This window comes from Ovis canadensis, chromosome 16, assembly GCF_042477335.2.
Source record: "Ovis canadensis isolate MfBH-ARS-UI-01 breed Bighorn chromosome 16, ARS-UI_OviCan_v2, whole genome shotgun sequence".
Taxonomy (NCBI): domain Eukaryota; kingdom Metazoa; phylum Chordata; class Mammalia; order Artiodactyla; family Bovidae; genus Ovis; species Ovis canadensis.
The window spans coordinates 43,449,978-43,475,991 of record NC_091260.1 but is presented as its reverse complement, the minus strand read 5'-3'; the positions used below and the strand labels follow the sequence as shown (position 1 = coordinate 43,475,991).

The following is a 26,014-nucleotide window of genomic DNA, read 5'->3' as shown; positions in this document are numbered from 1 at the left end:
GTGAGAGTTGCACTGTGAAGAAGGCAGAGCACCGAAGAATTGATGCTTTTGAACTGTGGTGTTGGAGAAGACTCTTGAGAGTCCCTTGGACTGCAAGGAGATCCAACCAATCCATTCTGAAGGAGAACAGCCCTGGGATTTCTTTGGAAGGAATGATGCTAAAGCTGAAACTCCAGTACTTTGGCCACTTCATGTGAAGAGTTGACTCATTGGAAAAGACTCTGATGCTGGGAGGGATTGGGGGCAGGAGGAGAAGGGGACGATGGAAGATGAGATGGCTGGATGGCATCCCTGACTCAATGGATGTGAGTCTGAGTGAACTCTGGGAGTTGGTGATGGACAGGGAGGCCTGGCATGCTGAGATTCACGGGGTGGCAAAGAGTCAGACATGACTCAGCGACTGAACTGAACTGATGTGGAGTACTTAAGACTAGGTATTCAGTATCATTATCTGCTATTATGATTTTATCTCATTCTAATAACAAAGCTGAAATGATATCTAAAACCATGGAGCTTGATATCAATAGTTGAGGATATTCACCCAGTTTGCATCAATCATTCAATGCTGCCTAATAAAATCCCTGTTACATTAAAAAAAAAAAAACCTTTACCTGTTTTTTCAGTGGATTCTGCTGATATCCAATATGATTTGTAAAAAAGCACGATGATGTCATATGAAGAAACCATATGTTAATCAAAACTGAACTGCCTCACAACATTTTCCATGGTCAAATAGAAAAATAAAGATTTTTATGTAGTCAGATTTTTAAAATATTACTGAATGCTTCATTTATTTTTAATGAAAAATAAGAATGAAATTAATGAAACTTAAGTTCTAATTTTTCTCTTTCTAGTATTCAGCTCTGCTCCATCAAAAAAATTCACTGTTACTAGTTAAAAACATCATTAGTTTGATTAAAATGTTAGTCACTGAATAAAGACATGAAATGGTAAGGAGCTCTAGAACAATGTGCCTTTACTCTATAATCACTGTCACCATAAAAGAAAATAATATGACAATTGATGGTGAATAAAATCAGCAGTGCTCAATTTCAGATTCTTTAATAGTTTAAATAATTTGATGCCTTCTTTTGAGCACAAAACATTACGGCAAAAATGCCTTGGGCCAATTGCTTCATATAGCACAACAGGATATAACAAATAATTTCAAACCCCAGGAAGTCTTTTTGGATTGTGAAAAGCCCAACCACACTAGTTTAGGTTGCTCAGAACAATAGCCATCTCAAACCAATAAATTGTGGTCAGTGTCAGTAGTTATACACTGTTAAGCTTGGCTGAACATATTCTGATTAATCTTATTAAATGACTTTGAAGCCTCCAGTACAAAGAAAAAATACCAAAAAAAGGAAAAAATAATGGAGGAAAAAAAAGATGTGTTGATGGGTGTGCTAGGTATTCTCACTCTTTATTGACAATTCCAGATTCATATTCTCTGTGACTTAGCAGAAGACATTCAATTTACATTCTATATGGACTGGAAATCTGGTCCAAGGGGTCTTTTATGATATAAAGAAGTGTAACTGATGCCTGGAGGAAACCTAAAGTTTGCGTACTCTGGAACATCCCAAGTGGGCACAGTCTCTTTTACTGTAGTGCCAGTCTTAGATATACGAAGAGAGGGTCATATACAGGAACTGATATAAATGTACTTTCCACAGCTGGAAGAAAAATTTCCTCCCGATAAAGAGAGAAGTTCCTCTCAGTAACACAGAAGACTTTAAGGAGCTATGTACGTTTGAATGATGATTCCTGAGGAAACTACAGAATCTCATCAATATTCCCTTTTCATGTTTCAGCTTTGGAAGCTGTGCTACAAACTCAAATGACTACTTTGAGGGCTAGTTTTCTGCCAAGACTCTTAGGATTAAAGGTGCTTGTGAACAAATTCCTGTGGCTTAAAAAAAAAAAAAACAAGTGAGAAGGAGCCCTGAATCTCTAACAGTTTGTTTACTCAACTGTCATTTGGTGTAGCCTCCCCAGCTCTCCCTCATAAATAGTAGTGGCAGAGCATTCTGCATGGTGCGAACATAGACAGCTTTACATGGGTATGGTGTCTTCTCTTCCCTCACCCCACACGTAGCATGCACATAGCTCATACACTTCCTGTAGTGAACTGAAAACTGACTAACTTCAGATCTATCAGAAAATCTACCAACCAAGGGGGATTTAACATTAACATATGTCTTAACTTTGAAAATACTTTCTTTTTACAGAATACATTATCGCTTTCTTCTTTCTGAGAAGATGTGCAAAAATGGGAAACATGCAGACATGGAGTATGCCCATGAAATTCATTCTGGCAAAATTTTCAGATTATCCAAAACTCAAAATACCTTGACCTTTCATTCCTCACCTCTACACTAGGCATGATGTCACACGTAATTCTTTTGTTTCTTAGAGGTTCACTGACATTAAGAATTGCTCGGGGATGTTTATTAAAGTTCAAATTCCTTGGTATCTTCTCTTATCCATCCCCTCTTCTCTTGTGCAGTATTTCTGGAATAAGACTCATAAATTGCCTTTTGAGCAAACATCTGGTTCATTCTCATCATGTGGTCCATAGGCCCAGCTTTGAAAAATACCTAGCATTGTCTATTGTTATTAGCTGTTTGAAACTGGGCCTCACTTTTTGCTTCAAACCTCTTTTCTAAGGATTTATTAAAAGGTATCTTATTTTCATTAAGAGAATTGGGTAGAGAATGGATTTCAAATCATAACTCACAACTGTCTCTGTGGCCATTCTATTGCTACCAAAGCTTAAGAAGACTGTTGTCAATTTATATGGATCTGTATTATTTGCTTGGTTTCAGAGACTACAAGCAAAAATCTTTGCTGCCAAGGCTAATGGGATTGATGCTCCCCTTCAGCATTCTCACTGTGCTCAAGAAAGTCCTGGGTCAGATCTTATCCCCAGTTTTCATGCACTAGTGCCCTATTCCTAATTGTACGCACCATTTCCATTTCACCATTATTACCTCTCTTCTCAAATTACCGTAACCCCAGTTAACAATGCTTCCCTGGTGGCTCAGATGGTAAAGAATCTGCCTGCAATGCAGGAGACCCACATTCAATCCCTGGATCAGGAAGATCCTCTGGAGCAGGGAATAGCTACTCACTCCAATATTCTTGCCTGGGAAATCCTGTAGACAGAGGAGCCTGGCTGACTACGGTCCATGGAGTCACAAAGAATCAGACACGACTGAGCGACTAACACTTATTCATGTATTCATTTAGCAATGAGTACTAAGGATAAAAAGGAGTAAGCTCCATAACCTCTAAATTAGGAGATGCCACTGTCAGCTTCCACTTGGAAAAAGTCCCATTATCCTAATCAATCAATTTGATTCAGTCACTCAGTCATGTCTGACTCTTTGTGACCCCATGGACTGCAGCACAACAGGTTTCCTTGCCCATCACCAAATCCCAGAGCTTGCTCAAACTCAGTCTATTAAGTCGGAATTACCCTCAAACCATCTCATCCTCTGTCATCCCCTTCTCCTCCTGCCTTCAATCTTTCCCACCATCAGGGTCTTTTCAAATGAGTCAGTTATTCACATCATGTGGCCAAAGTATTGGAGCTTCAGCATCAGTCCTTGCAATGAATATTCAGGACTGATTTCCTTTATGATTGACTGGTTGGATCTTCTTTCAGTCCAAGGGACTTTCAAGAGTCTTCTCCAACACCACAGCTCAAAATCATCAATTCTTCAGTGCTCAGCTTTCTTTATAGTCCATCTCTCACATCCATACATGACTACTGGAAAACCATAGCTTTGACTAGACAGACATTTGTTGGCAAAGCAATGTCTCTGCTTTTTAATATGCTTTCTACGTTGGTCATAACTTTTCTTCCAAGGAGCAAGCATCTTTTAATTTCATGGCTACAGACACCATCTGCAGTGATTTTGGAGCCCAAGAAAATAAAGTCTTGTCACTGTTTCCATTTGTCTCTCTGTCTACTTGCCATGAAGTGATGAGACCGGATGCCATGATCTTCGTGTTTTGAATGTTGACAATAAAACATTTATCTATTGTCTACCACTTCACAGGGCTTCCCTTGTGGCTCAGCTGGTGAAGAATCCACCCACAATGCAGGAGATCTGGGTATGATCCCTGTGTTGGGAAGATCCCCTGGAAAGGGAAAGGCTACCCACTCCAGTATTCTGGCCTGCAGAATTCCACGGACTGTATAATCATGGGGTCCAAAGAGTTGGACACAACTGAGTGACTAAATATAATTTCATAGCTTCTATTATTGTGACAAAATTAATTTTCTGGAAGATGAAATGCCAATTTTGGCATCATATATTCCCAGGCCTTAAAATTTCAAGATATAGAAACACTCATGATAATAAATTTAGAGTTATAATATTATGGAAACATTTTGAGATGTGAGAGGCTTAAACGCGGCTGTTATATGAATTCTATCCACAGTGAAAGAGGATAGATGATGCAGGGTATAGTTTCAAGGAGAACACAAGTTTAGCATGTTCAACATATTGAGACATTGAAATATTTCATAATGTACCACTTGCTTACATGTTAATTACATGAGATGGTTGGATGGCATCACTGACTCAATGGACAGGAGTTTGACTAAACTCCGGGAGTTGGTGATGGACAAGGAGGCCTGGAATGCTGCAGTCCATGGGTTCGCAAAGAGTCGGACACAACTGAGCTACTGAACTGAACTGAACTGATCCATTTATAAAACAGATCTTCTATTATCCTTAACCATAAGCCGGGAAGGTTCTCATGGGTTTAGCAAGCATCTTCAGGACACTGGCTCTTGGACCAGTAAGGAGGATGAAAACATTCTTTAATCCAGATTGAATTTATAACCCAATGGAAAAACAGGCCACCAGTATAGCCTAGTTCTGCATCAAACATTCAAAGCTCTTCTTTGCCTTTGGTAGTTCCCAGCAGTCAAAGTACTAGATGCAAATAAACTCTATTTTTAAAACAATGTTTTATAGATATATAGTCATTTAAACTTGTCATCAATTTAAATTCAACTAAAATTTGGAGTTCCATTATAAGCCTAATACTTTGCTTGATATAATAATTTACATAATTATTACATAAATAATTTACATAAATTATTTTAATCTTCATTGATCAGTTGAATCATGAGATTCTCGGAAACATATTTCAGTCACACAGCTAGTAAGTGGTGGATGAAATGTTGTACTTTACATCTATTTGAGTAAATAGATGCTTTCTATTTACTCAGTGCTTTCTATTATAAAATACTCTTTTTGTCAAATCACCATTAATTTGGGCCACATAAATCTGTCAGAGTTTACTATATGATTTTCCCAGGGCTGCTGGAATAAGTCAGCACAAACTTGGTGACTTAAAACAACAAAAATTATTCTCTCACAGTTCTGGGAGCCAGAAGTCCATTATCAGTTTCACTAGACTGAAATCAAGATGTTAGTGGAATCATATTCCCTCTGAAGGCTCTCCAGACAGAAACCATCCTTACCTGTTCAAGCTTCTTGAGGCCTATTTCTTGGCTCATGGCCTTTCCTCTGTCTTAAAGGCAACAGTATAGTATCTTCAGATCTCTCTCTGCTTCCATTATCAAATCACCCTCTACATTCTGTGTGTATGTAATCTCCCTATGATTCTATCTTATAAAGACATTCATGATGGTATTTAGGACCTACTTGGATAACCTAGGATAATTTCAGTCTCCTCATCTCAAGATTTTTCATCTAATCACATTTTTAAAAATTTATAAAATTCACAGGTTTCAGTGATTAGGTCCTGATATTTGCATTGGTCATTATTCAGCATACTATAATGCCTTCCACACAGTCCAAATTTACATCCATTTCACATGTAAAGTATACTCTACCCCAACACCTCCCCAACTTCCACATATCACAGCATGAATTTTAGTCTGAAATCTCATTTAAATATGATGAGCTTAAAAATCCCACATCTCATTACCAAACTAATCTAAATTAAGTATCCGTGAGACTCTAAGCATGATCCTGAAATCTAGAAAATAAAATATCTATGCCCAACATACAATAGTGGGACAGGCATAGCACTAGTGTTATAGTCATTCTGATTACGTAAAAAGGGAAAGGTAAAAATGGAAGGAAGAAAAGTGTCAAGAGTCCCACCTAATTTCAAAATTCAGCAGGACAAATTCCATTAGGTTTCAAGACTTGGGATTAGTCCCTTGTGGCTTGAAGGTTCTGCGTCTGTACTTGTGATTCTGCCTTCTAAGCCCAAGGTTCTGCCCTCACCATGATCCCTCCTTTCTTGAAAGCTAGTATGTGTTTGTAGCTGAATGGTTTTACCAGCCTGCTTGTAGAATCTGAGGAGTCTGACAGCTTCCCTTCATTTGGTCTTATTTCAGTTTTTTCAGTCCAAGCAGGCAGTGTTTCTGCTGACATAACATTCTCAAAAACTTTGTGGGTCTCCTGTGTATTTGTCACAGGCATTCATGTAAATAAACAAAAGGGTCCTCCCCAGATCTTTGAAATCCTCTATTCCTGGCTTCTGTTATGATGGCTAAGGGAACTCAAGTCACAGGCACTAGCATAAGGCTGTTCAGTCACACCATTAGCCTTTTCTTAAACTACTTTTCTTTTCTTTTTTAATATAAATGTATTTATTCTAATTGGAGGTTAATTACTCTACAATATTGTATTGGTTTTACCATACATCAACATGAATCCGCCACAGGTATACACGTGTTCCCCATCCTGAACCCCCCTCCCTCCTCTATTTTTCAAATAGTGAAGTCGCTCAGTCATGTCCGACTCTTTGCAACCCCATGGACTGTAGCCCACCAGGCTCCTCCCTCCATGGGATTCTCCAGGCAAGAGTACTGGAGTGGGTTGCCATTTCCTTCTCCAGGGGATCTTCCTGACCCAGGGATCGGACCCTAGTCTCCTGTATTTTGCCATCTGGATAGACTGATTGGTTCCATTTCACTTAATAGTTCTTTCTTCACTTTATCTCTCTCCTCTCACATTTTACTGTAAGCCACAAGAAGAAATCAGATGGCACCTTCAACACTTTTGTTAGAAACTTTCTCATTTATATTTCCAAGTTCACCACTTACAGCTTTCCACACAACTCTAAGACACAGTTTATGTTAAGTATCTGCCACTATATGACATGAATTGTCTTTCCTCTAGTTCCCAATAACATGCTCCCTATTTCCTCTATCTCTCACCAGAAGCAGTTTTAATATTTATATTTCTACCAACATTCTGTGAAGATACATATATTCTCTAAGATGATACAAGCTTTCTCTACTGTGCTCTTCACTTGCTTTGGAGTCTCACCAAAGGGCTTTTAATATCTATATTTCTACCAATGCTATATTTAAAGCAATCAAGGCTTTTTCTATCACATGACTCAAAACTCTTCCAGTTCATACTCATTACCCAATTTCAAAGTCTTTTGCACAATTTTAGGTTTTTGTTACAGCAGCACCCCACTCTGCAATATCAAAATTTGTGTTGATTTCTTGTAGCTGCTATAACAAGCCGCTATAACAAGTAGCTGCTGTAAATTTGGTGTCTTAATAGAAATTTACTCTTTCATAGTTCTGGAGGCTAGAAGCCTAATATTAGTTTCACTGGAGCTAAGTCAAAGTATTAGTAGGGTCAAGCTCCTTCCATGCGCTTTAGAGGAGAAATCTGTTTTTCTCCTCTTCCAGCTCTATAGCCACATCCCTTGGCTCTTGGCTCCTTCATCTGTCTTCACAGCCAGAGCACTGTATCTTTAAATATCTCTTTCTGTGCTTCCATCATCAAAGTGCCTTCTGCTGTCTATATGCGTCTAATCTCCCTGTCTCCTTGTACAATAACAAGTGATAGCATTTAGGACCAACTTTGATAATGCAGGATAATTTCCTCGTCTCAAGATCCTTAACTTTATTACATCCGCAAAATTTTATCATATAAATGTAACATTCACATACTCCATGGATTAAGACCTGATATCTTTGGGTGGCTGTTATTCAGCATACTGTATTTATTATCTCTCCTAAAATAAATATGCTCTTAGCATCTGGTCCTTAATCTAGGAAACGGTCAGACAAAAATATTTTAATAATTGTATTTGGTTTAATACCCTCATTTCACAGATTAAGTTTCTGAGGCCAAGATAAAGTAAATGATGTGCCTAAGATTGCATAGCAAATGTTTTGACATAGCCAAGACTATGAACCATATCCCTTTACTCCCATTCTTTGGCAGTACATTCTTCTTCTCTAAATGAATTACCAAGAATTGCTCATTTCTTGTCACCAAATTACCCCAGAACACAAATACAACTCTGAAGCCATTAATAACTATCCCACAGTCAGCATCAGTTTTAAGAGCGTAAATTTATCATACATATCCACTGAACATAGTCAATAGTAAACAGGCAAATTGGAAAAAGATGGGAAGCAACCAATTTCAAGGATTACACAAACTTGCATTCAGAAGTTTGTATGAATGTATGCACTTCACACTTAGTTAAGTAATGATGCCTCATTTGGTGTCTAAGTTCTCAGAATCGCAGAACTTAGAACCCTATGGAATTTAGAAGATAATTGACTTCAACTCTATTTTTCAAGTAGGTAATATGTTAATCATGCTTTCCAGACCAGGTGATGAAACCAAAGAAAGGCTTAAGTATACTGACTCAAGGACATGCAGTTAGAAAAATAATTTTATCTAATAAATGTTAATGGGAAGACCCATTATATGCTAGACAGTATATTAAGGGTTTGTATGCAAAGGTCAGTGTGAGGCCTATAGTGCTCACCCTCAACAAGTTTTCTGTGTATAAGGAAACTAGATGGGTAAATTAATCAAGTATGAGATTGTGTTAAAATACTAAATACAGGGTGCCTGGGAGTGCAAGTTTTGTGGAAACAATAGAGTGGTCAGAAAGGTTTCCTAGAGCTGACATCTAACTGGGACCTGAAAGAAAGGGGACTAGGGCAGGAACACCACTCCAATCAGACCTAGGAGTGTGTGCAAAGGCTTCACGTGAAGAATAAGGCATGTTCTGGAACTAAAATCAACTCAGTATGTCTATAATGGGGCATGTATTAAGAAATGAGGTGGGGCTGGGGGGCTCCATAGGCAACAATCTTGAAGGCCTAAAATGCCATGCAAAGAAATTAAGATATGATTCTGAGAACACTGTGAACAAGTGGAAGTATTTGAGAGGGAAATGGCTTGTGTAGATTTGTGCTTTACACAAACCAGAATGGCTAAGACTAGGGTGACTTTGCAACGAAGTACTTTGAGAGTGAACAAGAGTGCTGTTAATGACATGCCAGAACAAGAGGCACATACTGAGACTGGGCCAGGCCAATCAGGATGGAAGGTCACTTCCAAGACTGTCCTATGTTTAAACCCTGACTCACTTCTTCTAACAATATAACTTCGGTCTGGCACCATAACTTTTAGACTGAAGTCTGTCATTTAAAGATACTAAGGTGGCTCAGTTGGTAAAGAGTCTGCCCGCAATAAGGAAGACCCAGGTTTGATCTCTGGGTTGGGAAGATCCCCTGGAGAAGAAAATGGCAACCCACCCCAGTATTCTTGCCTGGAGAATTCCATGGATAGAGGAGCCTGGTGGGCTACAGTCCATGGGGTCACAAAGATTCAGACATGACTGAGTGACTAACACTAAAAATAAATAAATATTTATTTATCTATTGAACCATGACTTTTATGTTATCTTTGCTTTGTCTTTGGGTGGCCTAACCTACATTAACTTGAAGGTTGAAGATTTTTAAGCTTTTACCCCAAAATTATAATGATGATATACTTTATTAATAAAGTCCTGTAATTAGGAAAAAAAAAAAAAAGACCTTCCCAGGTGGTTCAGTGGTAAAGAATCCTCCTGCCAATACAGGAGTCACAGGTTCGATCCCTGGGTCAGGAAGATCTCCTGGAGAAGGAAAGAGCAACCCACTCCAGTATTCTTGCCTAGGAAATCCCATGGACAGAGGATCCTGGCGGGTTATCTAGTCCATGGGGTCATGAAAGAGTCAGACACAACTTAGCAACTAAACAATAACAAAAAAGATAGTATGGGGGTAACAGTGACCCATTTCACAGAATTTTTCTGAGAATCATCAACTAATGAAAACATTAAAATTCTGTATAAAGTGAAGTAAGGTGGTGAAAAGTGAATATGAAAGTGAAGTCACTCAGTCATGTCTGACTCTTTTCGACCCCATGGATTATAGCTCCTCTGTCCATGGAACTCAGGCAAGAATACTTGAGTGGGTTGCCATTTCCTTCTCCAGGGGATCTTCCTGACCCAGGGATAGAACCCAGGTCTCCTTCACTGCAGGCAGATGCTTTACCATCTGAGCCACCTGGGAAACCTGAAGTAAGGTGGTATGATACAGCTTTTCTGTTTAATTTTTTATTATCCTATGACTTAGAGATCTTTCCAGAAAATGGGATAATTAAAAGCAGCACAGTAGTCATAGCATAAAATAGTAATAGAAGCTAACATTTTTGAGCTCTTAAAATATACTGATCCTATGTCGAGTTTACGTTTATAGTCTCATATGTAAATTTACAGACTTATCCTTCCAACAATGATGAGGTAGGTGATATGATTATTCTCACTTAACAGTTGCACAGGTCAAGTCCCTCCTTGGAGTTCTTTGTCAAGGCCATGGGTGAAGCTTCACAGTTTCAGAACCCAGATTCTGCATGAATAAGTTTGTCTGCAAAGCTCATGATCTGAATAGTAGGTGCAGTTGCATATATGCTGTCAGTATCCTGCTCCTTTAGAAATATTTAAGTTTACTCTTCTGCAAGAAAAAGAGCTGTAGTCAATTTTATTTTTCTTCCTAACGCCCAAACCAAGTAACTCTAAGACAATTTAGAACAGCAACGAGAAAAAAATATACAGGTAGAGCAAGCAACATTGAGGGTTCAGTAGTTCCCTTTGGACTAAGGACTAAGGACTTCCCTGGTGACTCAGACAGTAAGGCGTCTGCCTACAATGCAGGAGACCTGGGTTCGAACCCTGAGTGGGGAAGATCCTCTGGAGAAGGAAATGGCAACCCACTCCAGTACTCTTGTCTGGAAAATCCCATGGACAGAGGAGGCTGGTTAAGTGTGTGTGGTCGCAAAGAGTCGGACACGACTGTACGACTTCACCTTACCTTACCTTAGAGCAAAATTGAGGGTGCAGTAGTTCCCTTTGGGAATCTGCTGTGAAATTGCAAAAATCTCTTCCCAGGGGTGGGTATAAGTCAAGAAGTTCTGCAGGAGAAGCTATTTTGAATTTTTAAGTAGCGATCATTTAGCAAATCAGGAATGCTAAAGATGATGCCATTCGGTGTAGATAAGAACTGCTTTTTCCTGTGCGTGAGTGCATGCTAAGTCGCTTCAGTGTCCAACTCTTCGCGAACCCATGGACTGCAGCCCACTTGGCTCCTCTGTCCATGGGATTCTCCAGGCAAGATTACTGGAGTGGGTTGCCATGCCTTCCTCCAGGGACTTTTTCCTGTACCTAGTACAAAAGTTCTTTCCTGGAGAATCCCAGGGATGGGGGAACCTGGTGGGCTGCCGTCTATGGGGTCGCATAGAGTTGGACACGACTGAAGCGATGCAGCAGCAGCAGCAGCAGCAGCAGCAGCAGCAGCAGCAGCAGTACGAAAGTAGTTCAGAGCTTTCTTTCTTTCTTTTTTTTTTTTTGGCAGATTAACTTACTGTTTTAATATTTTTAGGTTGTGTCAATTGTACTATAATTCATACTCTTTTCATATATCTCTGCTTTCTCTGTTTTTTTTCTTTACCTCAAAAAATAAAACAAATATAAAATAGAGAAGGCCAAGTTTAAATGCAAACTATGTAAATGTAATATTTTAGCAGAAAACCTAGTTCTCAAATCTAAGGATATCTACATATTTCCCTCTCCCATGATGGTACGCTCTGGCATATTTTGCTTGTATATCATAAGATACCCACTGATTTGCAAATTCTGCTCCACCCCATTGACCTACCTGCCTGTTATTTTCTAAAAGTCTCATGTCAGGTTCTGTGGCCACATGGTTCCATGCCTTCTTTTAGGATATTTCTTACTCTGGTTTTCTTATCTAGGCTATCTGGAGTTCCTTTTTCTCAGTGTGACACTCCCCTTGCCATTCATCCCTCCCTAGCTACAGGCTACTGTTTACTTAAGTTCCACCCTGCTTCTTTGGAATTTAGTGTAAGCTGCCTTGTGTTACCTTCTAACTGTCTTCGAAGATCTCCTGTTTCCCCCTCTAGATTGCAAACCCTTTGAGGGTATGGGTCAAAAAGGTCACAGGCATGGGATAAGAAATAGAAACTTAACTACAGAATTTCCTGAGAGCTGAGCATCTGGGATTATCCTGATTCAAAACCACATCATAACTTAAAATATAAGATTTATTGTGAAATATTTAAGAACTGAGTCACTTACTTTTCCATTTAATGCAGCCATCTGTCTTCTTCTAATCTTTATGGTTACCTGTTTTGTCCCTACTGTCTTTGCTGTTGGTTTCCTTTTGTTTGTTCTCTTTTATTGCTGCATCCTTGAACACAACTGTTACCTTCTTTACTCTTTATTTTTAGCTCTTCACTCTCCTCTCAAGTTATCTTCAATTTTATTTTTAAATTTTATCTATTTATTTTATTTTTGTCTGCACTGGGTCTTTTTTCTCAAGTTGCAGAGAGTAGGCTCAGTAGTTGTAGCTCACAGGCTCTAGAATTTGGACTCACAGACTTAGTAGCCCTGGGGCAAGTGAAATCTTCCTGGACCAGGGATAGAACCCATGTTCTTGCATTGGCAGATGGATTCTTAATCACTGGACTCCTAGAGTCCTCTTCAATTTTCAAATGTCTGTTGGTCTCTTAATGTGCCTAGTCTCTTAATGAACCAGACTTCTAGGCTTTTCCCCAACCTTCAGAACATTATGGATACTACAATTCCAAATCTTAAATTACTTCAGATGTTCTAACATTTCTGCTTTTTAAAAATTCCAAGTGCATCCCTCATCCCTTCTTCTTTCTTCTGTTCTATTATTTAGCTCTCATTTCCTCAAATAATCTGCTTGTTGCTTTCCTGATACTTACCCTTGCAATAAGAGGATTCATCATACTTTTTCTTTACATAGTACTCATTTGATGAGGGCACCATTAAGCTCTTACAAATACCAGCTTTTCCAATCTTCTCACTAAACCCTGGGCTCAGTGTGCATTTTCTATACTTCTTGGAGGAGGCACCAAAGTCTCTCCATGCTTTACCCATCTTCCTACCTCTCACCTTCAACAGGCTTTGGCTTCTCTAGCCTGGAACAGTTACCAACTGTTTTCTGTTAGAGTACCATGCTTTCCATACAATTACCCCAATTTTTCACCATATATCTTTTTTCTTTTTTTTCTGATACTGTCTGTAAAGTGAAGCTCTGCAAGAGCAAAACTATCTTTGTTCAGCATGTATTTAAGTGTCCGATAGTATCTGACACAATGCAGGCACTTAAGACATTTCTGTTGAATGAATGAGTGATCGCATTTCATCTTTACTATGGAGAAAAGAGGTAGGTATTGTTACTACCCTTGTTCTACTGATAACAACTTGCCCAAGTGATACACTATTGTCTGGCAGTTTGGAGCCTCAAATGCACCCACTTCTGTGTCTACAAAGCTTACTTTTGATCCAGGCCCATAGCTGTAATCATTTTTAATCAAAGCCCACACTTTTAACCCCTCTACCCTTTTGCCTCTTTAACAGGAACTCAGATTTAGCCTTCCTTACTCTGATATCATGGCTGCGATTACTTCTGTGGGATTCCTTTTAGATCGCAGGTTCTCATTTCAGTTAATTTAACATCCAGTTGAATGCCAGGGATTGGGTTATATTTCCCTCACACCTTTCTTGTCATGTCAGCCCTTTTGCAGCGCTACTCATTAGCTTGATCTCCTTCCTGAGAGTTCAAAACCCTTGTCTTCATCACTCCAGCAAACCATCTCCTCTTCCTTTCACAGTCTGTGTCTAAATGCTCTATGGACTCTCTGCCTTTCCTCTGGCTTCTAACATTCTAATTTTATGTTCTTTACCATCCCTCTTGATTCAGCTTGAAAGCATTTATGTAGTTTCATTTGTCAACTTCTTAATCTTAGGGATTAATATCCCTAGCACTTTTTCTTTTCATATTTCATATTTGAGGAATCACATCCTTCTACAGAGACATTCCAAAAAGTGCCCTGGAAATCTGGTAATCTGGCATGCTGCAGTTGATGGGGACCCAAAGAGTTGGACACGACTTAGCGACTGAACAACAACCTTGTTAATTACTGTTATTAATCACACTGTAAATATACCTCACTTCAAAACATAAATAGTATATAAATTAGTGTCATGTTTCCTCATGTTGCAGAATATTAATTTGTCTTTTAATAATTCTATCAGTAAATCAAAGCTATTTAGGGTTTGGGAATCCATCTATCTATATCTGCCTATCTATATAATTTGAAACTAATTGTAGAAAGAAGCTTGGCTTTTAATTATTATCATAGTAACAAATCAATCAAACATATGTAAATAGTCAGATTCTGCATATAATAAAAATAAATCTAATTCAGCAATCAGTGCCAAAAGTTCTTTCTTGAAAGAAGTATTTGAGTACACATATGCTATGAATTTAAATTTTAGCTCCTATCAGTTTCTCAGTATCTTTCTAATAAAGCTATGTGCATTTCTACATTTGGTCAACCTAAAATACAAATGCACATACATTTTACATTTTTCTTCTTTGATAACCACTATTAAAATGAGAACATGGGTTTCATTTTAGAGAGCTACAATTGGCAGGGTTATACAGAGGCACTTTATAATTTAAGTAAAATTCTGGAATTTGGAAATATTGAAGACATCCCCAAGGGGCTTTCCAGATGACGCTAATGATAACGAACTGATTTGTCAATGCAGGAGATGTCAGAGATGCAGGTTCAATCCCTGGGTTGGAAAGATCTCCTGGAGGGAGAGCATGGCAACCCATTACAGTACTCTTGCCTGGAGAATCTGTAGAAAAGAGAAGCCTGGCGGGCTACAGTTAATAGGGTCACAGAGTCAGATACTACTGAAGCAATTTAGCACACACGCATACGCACAAAGACCTCCAAAACAGCATTCAACTTTTTGAAGTAAATGATGATTAAAATATAAGTAATATTTGATTTCCTAAATCATCTTTACTTTCTCTTATAGAAGTCCAGACAAAAGGAAAAAGTTCACAAAATTGACAAAGTATTTAGTAAATGTTGCATATACTAAGACAATTTTCAGAAGATAGGTAAAATGAACATGTAGGGAGTGTTACTGGAACAGAATATTTAACCTGAAGGGAAAAAGCAAATTGATGACTTAGTAACCAGACAATTACCATCCATTGTCAGAAGTGGTTTGCTCACTTCACTAATGGCAAAGCTATAAGAAACTGGCCTGCGTGCTGGGATAAGGGAGAGTTTATTGGAGATTCAGTGAGGAGAGGCACCTGCTAGAGTATGTGGAGTTTGCATTGCTGAAGACTTTTATGCATAGAATATAAACTACATGTTTTGGATGTTATACATCCAAAAATGACTAGGCTACTGGCTCTAAACATAACACAGGATGCTAGGGAATGACGATGGATGACTTTCCCTTGCTTCAGTGAAAAATAAGGGGTTTAGAAACCAGGGAAAAGGGGGAAAAAAAGAAAACTAAAGAAGGAGGAGAAAATAGTGAAGTAGTGAAAGGATGATAATGCATCAAGGATTCACACTACTGATATTTCAGATATATAACTGCCTCAATATAGAAACGTTAGAAAGCAGTTGATGGGCCTTGAATTGTAGACTCTGTGAAAATGTCAAGTTATCTTCAAACAAGGGCAGTGCCTCAAAAACAAGTTAAGGATGAACTAACATACATTTATTAACATATTAATATATGTTGATTAGAAAACATGTCAACATAAGGTTCTTGAAAGAAAATAATAATGATCATAGAAAAATACCTGTTAAAAAATTCTTAGGTTTGCCATTATGATTATTTAATTAGAATTTATTTTTAAACTTCTTAAATTTTGCTATTTAGAATTAAGTTCCAGTTAGCCCACACTATTCATAATTAAGTTGTAGCAATATTATTAGGTTATATTTAGTTGACAGTTACTTGAAGTTGGGGATATATTGACTTAATCAATACTTTACCTCATCTATTATGGTTAGTTAAATGATTCATTAATATCTTAATGTCATCGTTCATTGTAGGAAGCATGCTAAACATTTGAAAATTCCTCATTAATGATAACACACGTAGTGACAGATTAGATATAGGTAAAGGTAGACAGGTCTAGGTTGAAGAATTATTAGGTGAATTATAAAATGAGGCAATGCTTTACTGCCAGCACCATGAATCTATCAAATGGTAATTGGATGCACGTGTTAGCAGCAGTAAAAAGTCACTGTCCAGTTGTCCACCTTACATGGGAATCTACTCTGAGTGTCGTGTTTGATTTATTGTCCCAATTAGAACATAGCGTTCAAAGAAAAGAACACAACTGACCTGATTTAAAAGGAAGGGGACCTTTAAAGCCATTATTTTGTGGGTGACCCAGCTCCTATTTAGATATCCGGGAACATTTTATTTGTGCAAAATCTGACTAAATCAATACTTGATTTTAAACTAATTCTGTAAAACATCAACACTTTTTGTTTATTAACTGGGTATCAGAGTGTCACTGGTGGCTTCCCAAGATGCTGGTAATATATTCTTACACTGATTTTAAAGGCACGTTTCTAGGTTATCATTCGTTATAAGTGACTGACTAGCACAGGTAGAAGTAACAGGCACTGACAAAAAAGAGTGCCGATTATGAAAAGCAAGTGCTTTTGGTATGCAAAGCCAAGCAACAAGCACCATTTTTCAAATGGCAAATGTAAATGATCTTAATACTTTGCAATATACATGAAAAATTAAGATACTTCTGCATAAAACAACTTAAGACAAAATGAGGTTCATTACTTTTCTAGATTGTAATAAAACGGTGTTAAAATTACAGTAACATAAATTGATGCCCAATTTTACTGGAAAATTAAAGGAGAACTTTAATTTCTGGGAGGGAAATGCTAATATTTTACTTACATTAAGCAAACATCAACTATGAATCCTGACAAATGTTGGAATAGTGGTACTAAAAATGTCATCTGAATTACTCTTCATTGCTAAGTTCGTAGAATTAATGTTAAGATAGATTAAAATCACTTTGAACTAATACACATGTATGACTCTTCCTTCTGAAGCATAATAAAGAAATATCATTTGTACTCAATTTTGGATAAGTATACAGACATTTAAGGCTTAGGAGAGATGGAGATATTCATACACAGCTCATAAACGTGAGGAATATTAGCTCCATTTCAAATGAGCCATCAACTTTTTTCCAACATTTTGGCTTGTGGAAAGTCAGACATTTGAATAATAAATGGGGTTTGCCTCTGAACATTAAGGTAATTGTATAGGAATTTAAAATGCCCATTCAGGTTCTACCATAAATTTATTAAAAATGAAGAAATCACCTGGATTGATGCTTTTCTCTCTAAATTGAGTAGTAAAAAGTGCAGAAGAAAAATGCATGCAGTAGGGTTTCTTTCACTGTATAAAACACAATTCTTCTTTTAAGTTCTGTGCTTAAACAATACATCGAAAAGACTTATTTTTAAAGAATGATACATACTTTTTTGGTACTAGATTACTAAACTACCCAAAACCCTAGAGATTGAGGTCTCTAAATTCTCAGACTCCTTTATTAGCATGTGATTTCTGCCAACTGTTCTCTTGAGTTTCTTCTAGTAGATGGTTATAAATTAGGTTTATAAAGAGGAAACTCTCTGTAATTGTGTATTTTTAATGGGCTTATGATAAATCCATCAAAGTGGAGGGTCCATATGGTAGGAATGCAGTAAAGGTAACAGGACAGTGTCATGTAAACATTAAATAGTGCCTTCCATCTTCATAAATCCTCAATCCTCACGATTAAATGCCACCAGTTGTAAATTATGCAACCAAATTTTAGAAAAAAACTACAACTTAAATAAGTTATCAGTGGAAATCATAGCTGTGTATGTTTTCTTTCCAGAAAACTGTTACATATTTATTAGGAGATAATATTCAAGTCCTTATTTTCCTCAAAATTGATATCCTTACCTTATTTAACTTCTTCCTAAAATAAGCAAGAACACTGGAGTGGGGTGCCATGCCCTTCTCCAGGGGATCTTTCCAAGCCAGGGAACGAACCCAGGTCTCCCGCATTGCAGGCGGATTCTTAACTGTTTGAGCCATTAGGAAAGCCTACAAAATAAGCTCTAATCCTGATTAAAAAGTCATAACATAAACCTTGATTGAGTATAGGGCAATAATCTATCATTTCTATGCGGTGAAGTACCTTTTGATTTGTAGTCGTTTTAAAACTTCAGGTCTCTAAGATTTGCTCCTATTAGAGTCATACATCAGAAGTTTCTTCAACAGCCCAATTTCACACTTGTATTTACAATCAAATTGTTTTATTACATGTGGAAACCATGAAACATTTGGTCCTCAGCTGTAAACTATTACTATATTTATGATATTCATGGATTTTTCTTAGTCATGTATTTCTAATGCCTTCTGTGAGATGGATGTATGTGTATATTGTGTGCCCTAAGCAATTATATTCTCAAACATAATATTAAAAGCGATATTTCACACAGAGAATGCACTACCATTGTCTGATACCATGTTGCCACCTGCAATGATAACTTTAACATAGTTCATCCTGCTCCACTGAAATTTTACGTATCTTTCAATTTCCTTCTAATGAAAAACTGGTATACATAGCAAGAAGCAATTAAGGATATGGATAATTTGTTTTTCAGAGTTTCCTGTGGCATCTACTTCTGATATATTGACATCAAAGTTGCCAGTAGTAGAGAGGTAGAAGAAATGCCATAAATCCAAATCAGCTTTGGCTTGAATCTGGCTCTGTCAATTTCCAGTTGAATGGCCCTGGGCAATTTACTTTTCTTGAGGGTTAGTTTTCATATTTGAAAAATGAGGATTTATCTAAATCATAAAATGATTATGAGTGTCAAATGAGGTATATATTTAAGACATAGGGCACAGCCTGCATACTCAGTGCACACTGATTTCTCTAATATCTTCCATACTCCTTTCCTGAAAGTACTAATTAGTGGTATGGCTTTCCATTTTGAAAATATCTATCTTCGACTGTCTCAAGTTTAGGGATGCATTTTCTTTTCACTAGACTCCTATTGTCTATAAGTGACAATCATGGGAGTAACCCACAGCTGTTTTACTCACATCCAGAAATAAGACCGTCAGTCCCAGTTGCAAGGGCACCTAACAGCTGTATCCAGCCTTTCTAGCAGGCCAGAACTGGAGCTGAGTGGTAATGTTTCAAGGGCAAAGCTCTAGATGTAAAGAATGATAAAACAAACCTAAATGAGCCTGAGCATATCTAGTGACAGATACACCACAGCTATTCTAAATTATTCAGGCTTTCTCAGACTTCTAGCAGGAGAAACATAATTCATCACTGTTCCCTTTATTCTGCTCTCACATAATGGCAAAGGAGCAAACAAAAATTACCCCACCACTAAAAAATTATAATAGTCACTTGAAATGGAGAAGAGTTTCTCTAGCATATGTATTATTTTTAGAACCATCCAATTTCTGGGAGCCAACTTTGGAAGTAGAAGCTAAAAATGATTTTGCAGTGCTAATGGGTGATTTCCTTACTTCTCTTTTGTTGGCATTTTGCTGGCAGAAAGCCAGTAAAACAGTCATTTAATTACTCAGGACATCACAAACATGTAGCCTGTGAGATAAGCTATTACTGTATTTTAGCAGCAATAATACTAGGGTCAAAAGCAATAAAGAAAATTAAGCTTCAAATAATAATAAGCTTCAAATAAGCAAACCTTAAAAGAACAGCTTTGTACATTGAGAACAATTAATAACTTGTTTAGGAAAATGTTACTGAAATGTGGTTTTGGACAAGGAACATCAGAGGTTGGATACCCCAATATTTAACAGGCTACCATTTGGTGGGCTGGCTGGCTGATTACCCTGTAGGCATGGCAAAGTTTGTTCTCATGTAATTATGCAACATTTAGACAATATCTTAATGATACCATGTAGTTCAGCTGAATCAGTCCAGCTGGAAATTATAGCAGCATTCTGATTACCCAGCCACATGTGAAATTAAAGCTTTTTCAACCTCTACTATTCACTTGTTATGTCTTGATACAGATGTTCTTGGAAAGCTTAAATTATTTATGGTTTGCCATTAACAGAGCAGGCTCCACCTCCTTTCATTTCAACCATTGATTAGGATTGCATTACTATATAAGGTATTATAATTTTAACGAGGACTATCAGTTATAATTTGTCACATAGAAGATGTATTAGTGTACTTTAGACAAGGTGAATAATTTCCACTTGTTTTTATGTGATAAAAATCATATACTTTTCTCTTTGCAGATAATTCTTACTGTAAAAATATATTTTAATGTGCACCCTGGAAACCATCTTGCTAAATGGTTAATCACACAGTGTACATTATTTTAGAAAATAGTAATTTAAGACACGTAAATAAACTACTATAATTGGTCCTTATATCACATTATAGAGACACTTAAAATACAACAATAACATTGTTATTTGTAAAAAAGTTTTGCTCAAGAATAACACTCTGAAATTTTATTATATTTCTTTTGAGTTATTTCCATGAAGTAACAATACAAAGAAAAATTTCAGTCCCTGTCCCAGCTTACTCTTCAGTAAGTGTTGGACCACTTCTTCCCCATCATCCTACCTGGATGGTACCATAACTATTTTGTTTTAGAAGTGAATAAAAATACTAAAAATTCAAATCAATAACCTAATATCTATATATCATATGTAATAAATTCCTGTAACAAATTATGGCAAAAAGAGTCATCATAACTGACTTTATTTCAGTTATTTCTAATGAATAAGAACAGGAAAAATATAGATAGGTAGTGGAGTACAGGTTCATCTCTGGTGATAACCATAAGATGGAATACTTTAAAACACTTATACAAATATTTTTATTACTTGTAAACATATTGCTAATTTTAGGACATGGAAGTAGCAGCTGAGGAGGAACATAAGTTAATTTAGAATGTGAGCCCACAAATAAGAAAAGTAAGTCTTACTCTTATAAATCTTTATTTTCAAAAGATAATGCTAAGTTCTGGTTAACTGTCTTTCCCATTAATACCAGATACTTTCTGGGCTAAGGAATCTGAAATCTATGACTCTCATATTTAAGTTAGCTAGCAAATATTAATATATGCTTGGAATTCCCAAACAATTGACACAAAAAAGTCCCTTGAAAAGGTGACTTGGAAGCACCATGGAGATAATGCTAAATGGTCATTAAAGACGTTTAAAGTCATTGTCTACTGTCTTCAGTGTGCCATTACATAGCCTCCAGACCCTTTCAAATTGCAATCAATAGAGGATGAATAAGTCTCACCACTTGAAAGTAAGCAGGAAAGGAAGCCAACAGTGTAATCTGGCTTTGCTCGACTGATTCAAGAAGAGACACAATGTCCACCCCTCCTCTTCTAATTCTTTCTCCCCCTACCCAGCCCACATCCCTGCAAGAAAGAAAGAAGAGAAACAGCTAAGGAAGGAAAGAAAGAAAGAAGGAAGGAGAAAGGAAAAAGGCAAGAAATCAAAGGATGGGGGCACACTTTGTACCGAGGAGGAAACCTCATCCTATGGGATAAACTATAACCATGGAAACAGACTTATGACTTTTACTTTGAAAATGAAAGAATGACAATGAAATTTGTGTGAGGTCTGTGTGACTCCAGTCCCAGATGTTTATAGCACTGTAGTACTATGCCTCTGCAATATGAGAGGTTTCAGAAGAAACGAGTACAGCAGGACACCACAAAGCAGCGCATATGCTATTGACAATGCAGACATGAGCATCATGTTACCAAGAGAGAAGGCAGGCAGAAGACAAATAGCAGCGGTGGTGCCTGCAGAGCTAACTTCATGGACTGCAATCACTCAAACCAACAAGAGGGACCAGCGACAACACAAAAAATCAAAACCAGAAAAATGTTTTCCTCCTGTCTACACTGGTGGTGGGGTAAAGAGATGGGGGTGGGGAGACAGTGAATTTGACTTTTCTCTCTTAAATAAAGTTCCCATAAAGTCCCTACAATTGACAGCGGATAATTATTTTCAGCTTGAGGAAACTGTCCTGAAACTCTTAATATGATTGCCAGCGAAAAGAACAAAATGTGTTTACTTGAGCCATTTCCAGAAAGGAGGGAAAGGAGACCTTGGGGTGAGGTGGGGAAGGACTATGGAGCAGAGAGAGGCATCTATGCACTGAGGGAACTCTTGGGCGCCCTGCGTGGTCCCGCGAGTGGCAAGCCAAGGAGACAGGGCAGATAGGGTGGCAAAGAGAGTGGGGGTGTTGAGGGAGCGCGCCGTGGGGAGGGCGTGCGAAGCACAATGTATACACGGGGTGGGGGGGGTGATTTAGTGTGAAAGTATCCCACTTAATCATTTTACAGGAGTTGGGGACGTAAATATTTAGCTGGCCACATCTGGAACAGATTTTACCCCCCTTGTGGGGTGGGGGTGGATAATTGGAAGGAGGGGAACACGCATTTGTTACTTACTGTACGGGCAGTTCTCCTTCTTGGTACCGCTGACCTTCCCGTTCTCAATCTTGAGAAAGTACTTGGTGAAAGAGAACAGCTTTCTCCAGCGGACATCTCCTTGGAGGTGATTGTAGCTCCGCACATGCCTCCCCGCACTGGAAGGCAAGGAGACGGACGAGGAGGACGAGGACGAGGAGGAAGAAGAGGAGTTGGTGGCCCCTGGTGACACCATGTCCTGATAGAGGGCTTGGCAGGTGACAGGGACGGAAGACACCAAGAAGAGCAACAAGAAGCAGCAGCAGCAGCCGGACAGGTGGGGAAAGGCTGAGGCACAATGTGTCAGAATCCATTTCCACATTGTACTGAAACTCTCGGCACTGGAAATTGTCTCATCAGAAGGAACATACTGGAAGGGTAAGACCTGGTGCGAGGCAAGGAGACAGCTGGAGGTGGCGGCCACTGGTTAGCTCCCTCTGGGCTCGGATCTGGCCAGAAGTGAAAGCATCAACATCCATAACTCCGCGGAAGGGCCGGCTGCCTCTCCTCGCTCCTTTCTCGGATCCGCCGCCGCGCGCGCCCTGGGTCTCCTGGTGAATGTGGACGTGGGTGGCCGCAGTAGCAGGAGCTGGTGGTGGTGGTGGTGGTGGTGTGGGTCAGTCTCCCTCCTCACTCCCCCAGGAGTTTACTTTGTTCTCTTCTTCACTCCTTTCTTCACCATGTTAAATGCAGGGGGAAAAAAAAAGTCTGAAAAGCAGATGACAGCACGGTGAACAAAACCCAAAAGGGTTGGGGTGGGAGGCTGGGGGAGCTATCTGCGCCCCGGTGCGGCTGGCAGTGTCCAGTCCCTCTCCGCACCAGCCCCCGTTCGCTAGCCAGCTCTGAAAGTGTGTCCCTCGGAGTTGTCAGAACCGGAGGCGGCTGCCGGGGTAGCCGTTGTTTTCTTCTCCCTGTTGCTTTCTCTTTTTGGTGGTGCCTGTTGATTTGAAGCCTCCAGAAAGTCACTTCTTGTTTGGGGTGGCGGGGGGGATGGCGGTTGGTGTTTTGTTTGGCCCTCTTTCCCTCCCCCCGCACCCCCCTTCCTTTGGAAAGCCCGCTTGTAAACAGGTTGAAGCCTGGAGTCTAAATGTCAGTGATTCTAAGCCAGAGGTGGGCTCTGCCTCCGCTGGTCAAACCTCATTTGCAGGGGTGGAGAAGCGGAGGTGGGGGGGGGGGGGGGTGGGTAGGAGGGAGGGGGTCAAACGGCGGTGGGACATCTGAAACCCTCGGCTGCTGGGAACGCCAAGAAGAGGGAGGGGGAAGGGGCTGGGAGAGCGGGGGAGAGCAGGGGAGCCGGGAGAAGGGAGCGTGATGCCTTTGCCCGGAGCTTGGGGGCTGCGGGACCCTGCCCGGCCCCCGGGGCCGCCGCAGCCTGCAGCCTCCGCCAGCGCCTCCAGCTCGGGCTAGTTGCAGCGAAAGCGTCCCTGTGCTCGGCGCGCGGGTGACCGGTGTGAGCTGTATCCTCGCGCTTTCCGAATGTTGCTGCCTTCCAGTCTGAACCAGTCTCCTCTGGGGAGCCCCTTTCTCACTTGTTTTCCACCGTACGATTTTTTTTTTTTTCTTTTGGCAGTGAAGTACTTGAGAGCCACCTGGAGCCTGGTGCTTGGCTGACTTTTTTTTTTCCCCTCGCTCCCAGGAGGGGAGGGGTGAGGGAGAAAGCAGAAGATGCTGAGGATAAACCTTTTAAAGCAGCAGATTATAAACTGGTGGGGCAAGCAGAGAAAAGGAAGACATAATTAGCTTCCTTTCCTCCTCTTCTGCCAGCTTCCAAGGAGGTCTCTTGCTTTAATGAATCTCTGATTTCTCGCTTCCGTTGCTGAAGTAAAAAGTTCACACTTTGGCCCTCTCTGCCTTTTAAGCTCAGGGAGATTTATCACCACCCTTAAAAGTCACCCCTCTCAGCGCAAATGAAATCAGGAACCGAAATGACCGATTTCTAATTGCTCACAAGGGTCATTTACAGAAGAACGCGTGCACTTCAAAGCGAATTCGCCTTTATTGAGATTGCGAAGATTTAACCTTAGGATTTGGCAGAATATTCTGTTTTGGTAGGCAATTTCCTTTGCACTTTGCCATGAAGGGGTATTTTTTTTCTCCTTCTGGCTTCAATTTTAATGTTTAAAAGGCTCTATTTTACAATAATACTGCACTACCAGTCACCCTCTTTTTTTTTTTTTCACTCACCACCGCGACTCCTTCATCGCTGACAGACTTGCTCGTGTCTCAGGTACAGACGGAATCAAGTCCCAGACTAGGAAGCCTTTGCTAAGGATTAAGAGGCACAAAGAAGGAGATACTGTGATAATCCTTTCAAATCTGAGAGAATTCCTGCAGATTCTCTTCAAGAACGACTCTAAACTAGGGAGAGCCTGACCGGGAGGAGCCACTGAAGATAAATCATATAAAGTATTTATGTGAGGCAGTTGGACACATGAAATTGCCAATATTTTATGGTTTTTGACCTTCAGAAGTGGCAATTTCATATGGTTCAAACTAATTTTTAGGCAGTTATTTTAAGAGGGAGAATCACTTCAAGATGAACTTGGGAGTTTGACTTCTGAAACTGTAATTTGGAGAGAATTAATCAGGCGAGCTTGTGTATATACTACAAACCACAGCCCGTACAATGTGCGTTTGGTCTCGGTCTACACTGAACAGGAGCAAATGCAAAGGAAAAAAAATCTAGCTTTGGAAATGGGATTTAGGTATATTGCAAATCATTGTTTGGTGACCTGATAAATGACTTTACACGCACGCTCTTCTATTTTCCTGTGCATTCAGGGTCTTTGAAACAGAACATTTTAATACTAGAACCAGGATTTTAATTGCATTATTAAAAAAAAAACACTACAATGCTTATTTAGAAGACTTTAACAATGTGGTTGACACAGTAGATTTTCATATTTAATATAATTAGCTCTGATTTCTGTAGCTCTTAATTAGAGAGTTAAGCAAATAAACAGCCTGTATCAAACAGGTCTGGTTCTTTCATTAAAGCTTGGATATTTAAAAAGAAAAAAAAGCTCATGGTACTAATTTCAATGTTCTAGTTCACGGTTTTATACCTGAGCTGAAAAAAATGCCTGAAAAAAAAAGCCTAATGTTGCTGAGGAACTAGAGTTTCAGTTCAGTTGTTCAGCAGAATCCAAATGTTTGAATGCACCACTAATTAAAACTACACTTTTTTAACAGTTATGTTTGATGAAACCATACAATAAAGATCCTGCCATGAAAAG

At 39.0% G+C, this 26,014-nt stretch overlaps 1 protein-coding gene across 1 annotated transcript in view; it reads right to left on the bottom strand.

Moving 5' to 3' along the window:
- Nucleotides 1–25,794, bottom strand: part of FGF10 (fibroblast growth factor 10) — a 99,756-nt gene extending 73,962 nt beyond the window's left edge. Inside the window, exon 1 of the mRNA XM_069556399.1 lies at nucleotides 22,761–25,794. Within this exon, the coding sequence (XP_069412500.1) occupies nucleotides 22,761–23,100 (340 nt within the window). The 5' untranslated portion in view covers nucleotides 23,101–25,794. The remainder of the gene's footprint in view (nucleotides 1–22,760) is intronic.
- Nucleotides 25,795–26,014: the final 220 nt, after the last annotated feature.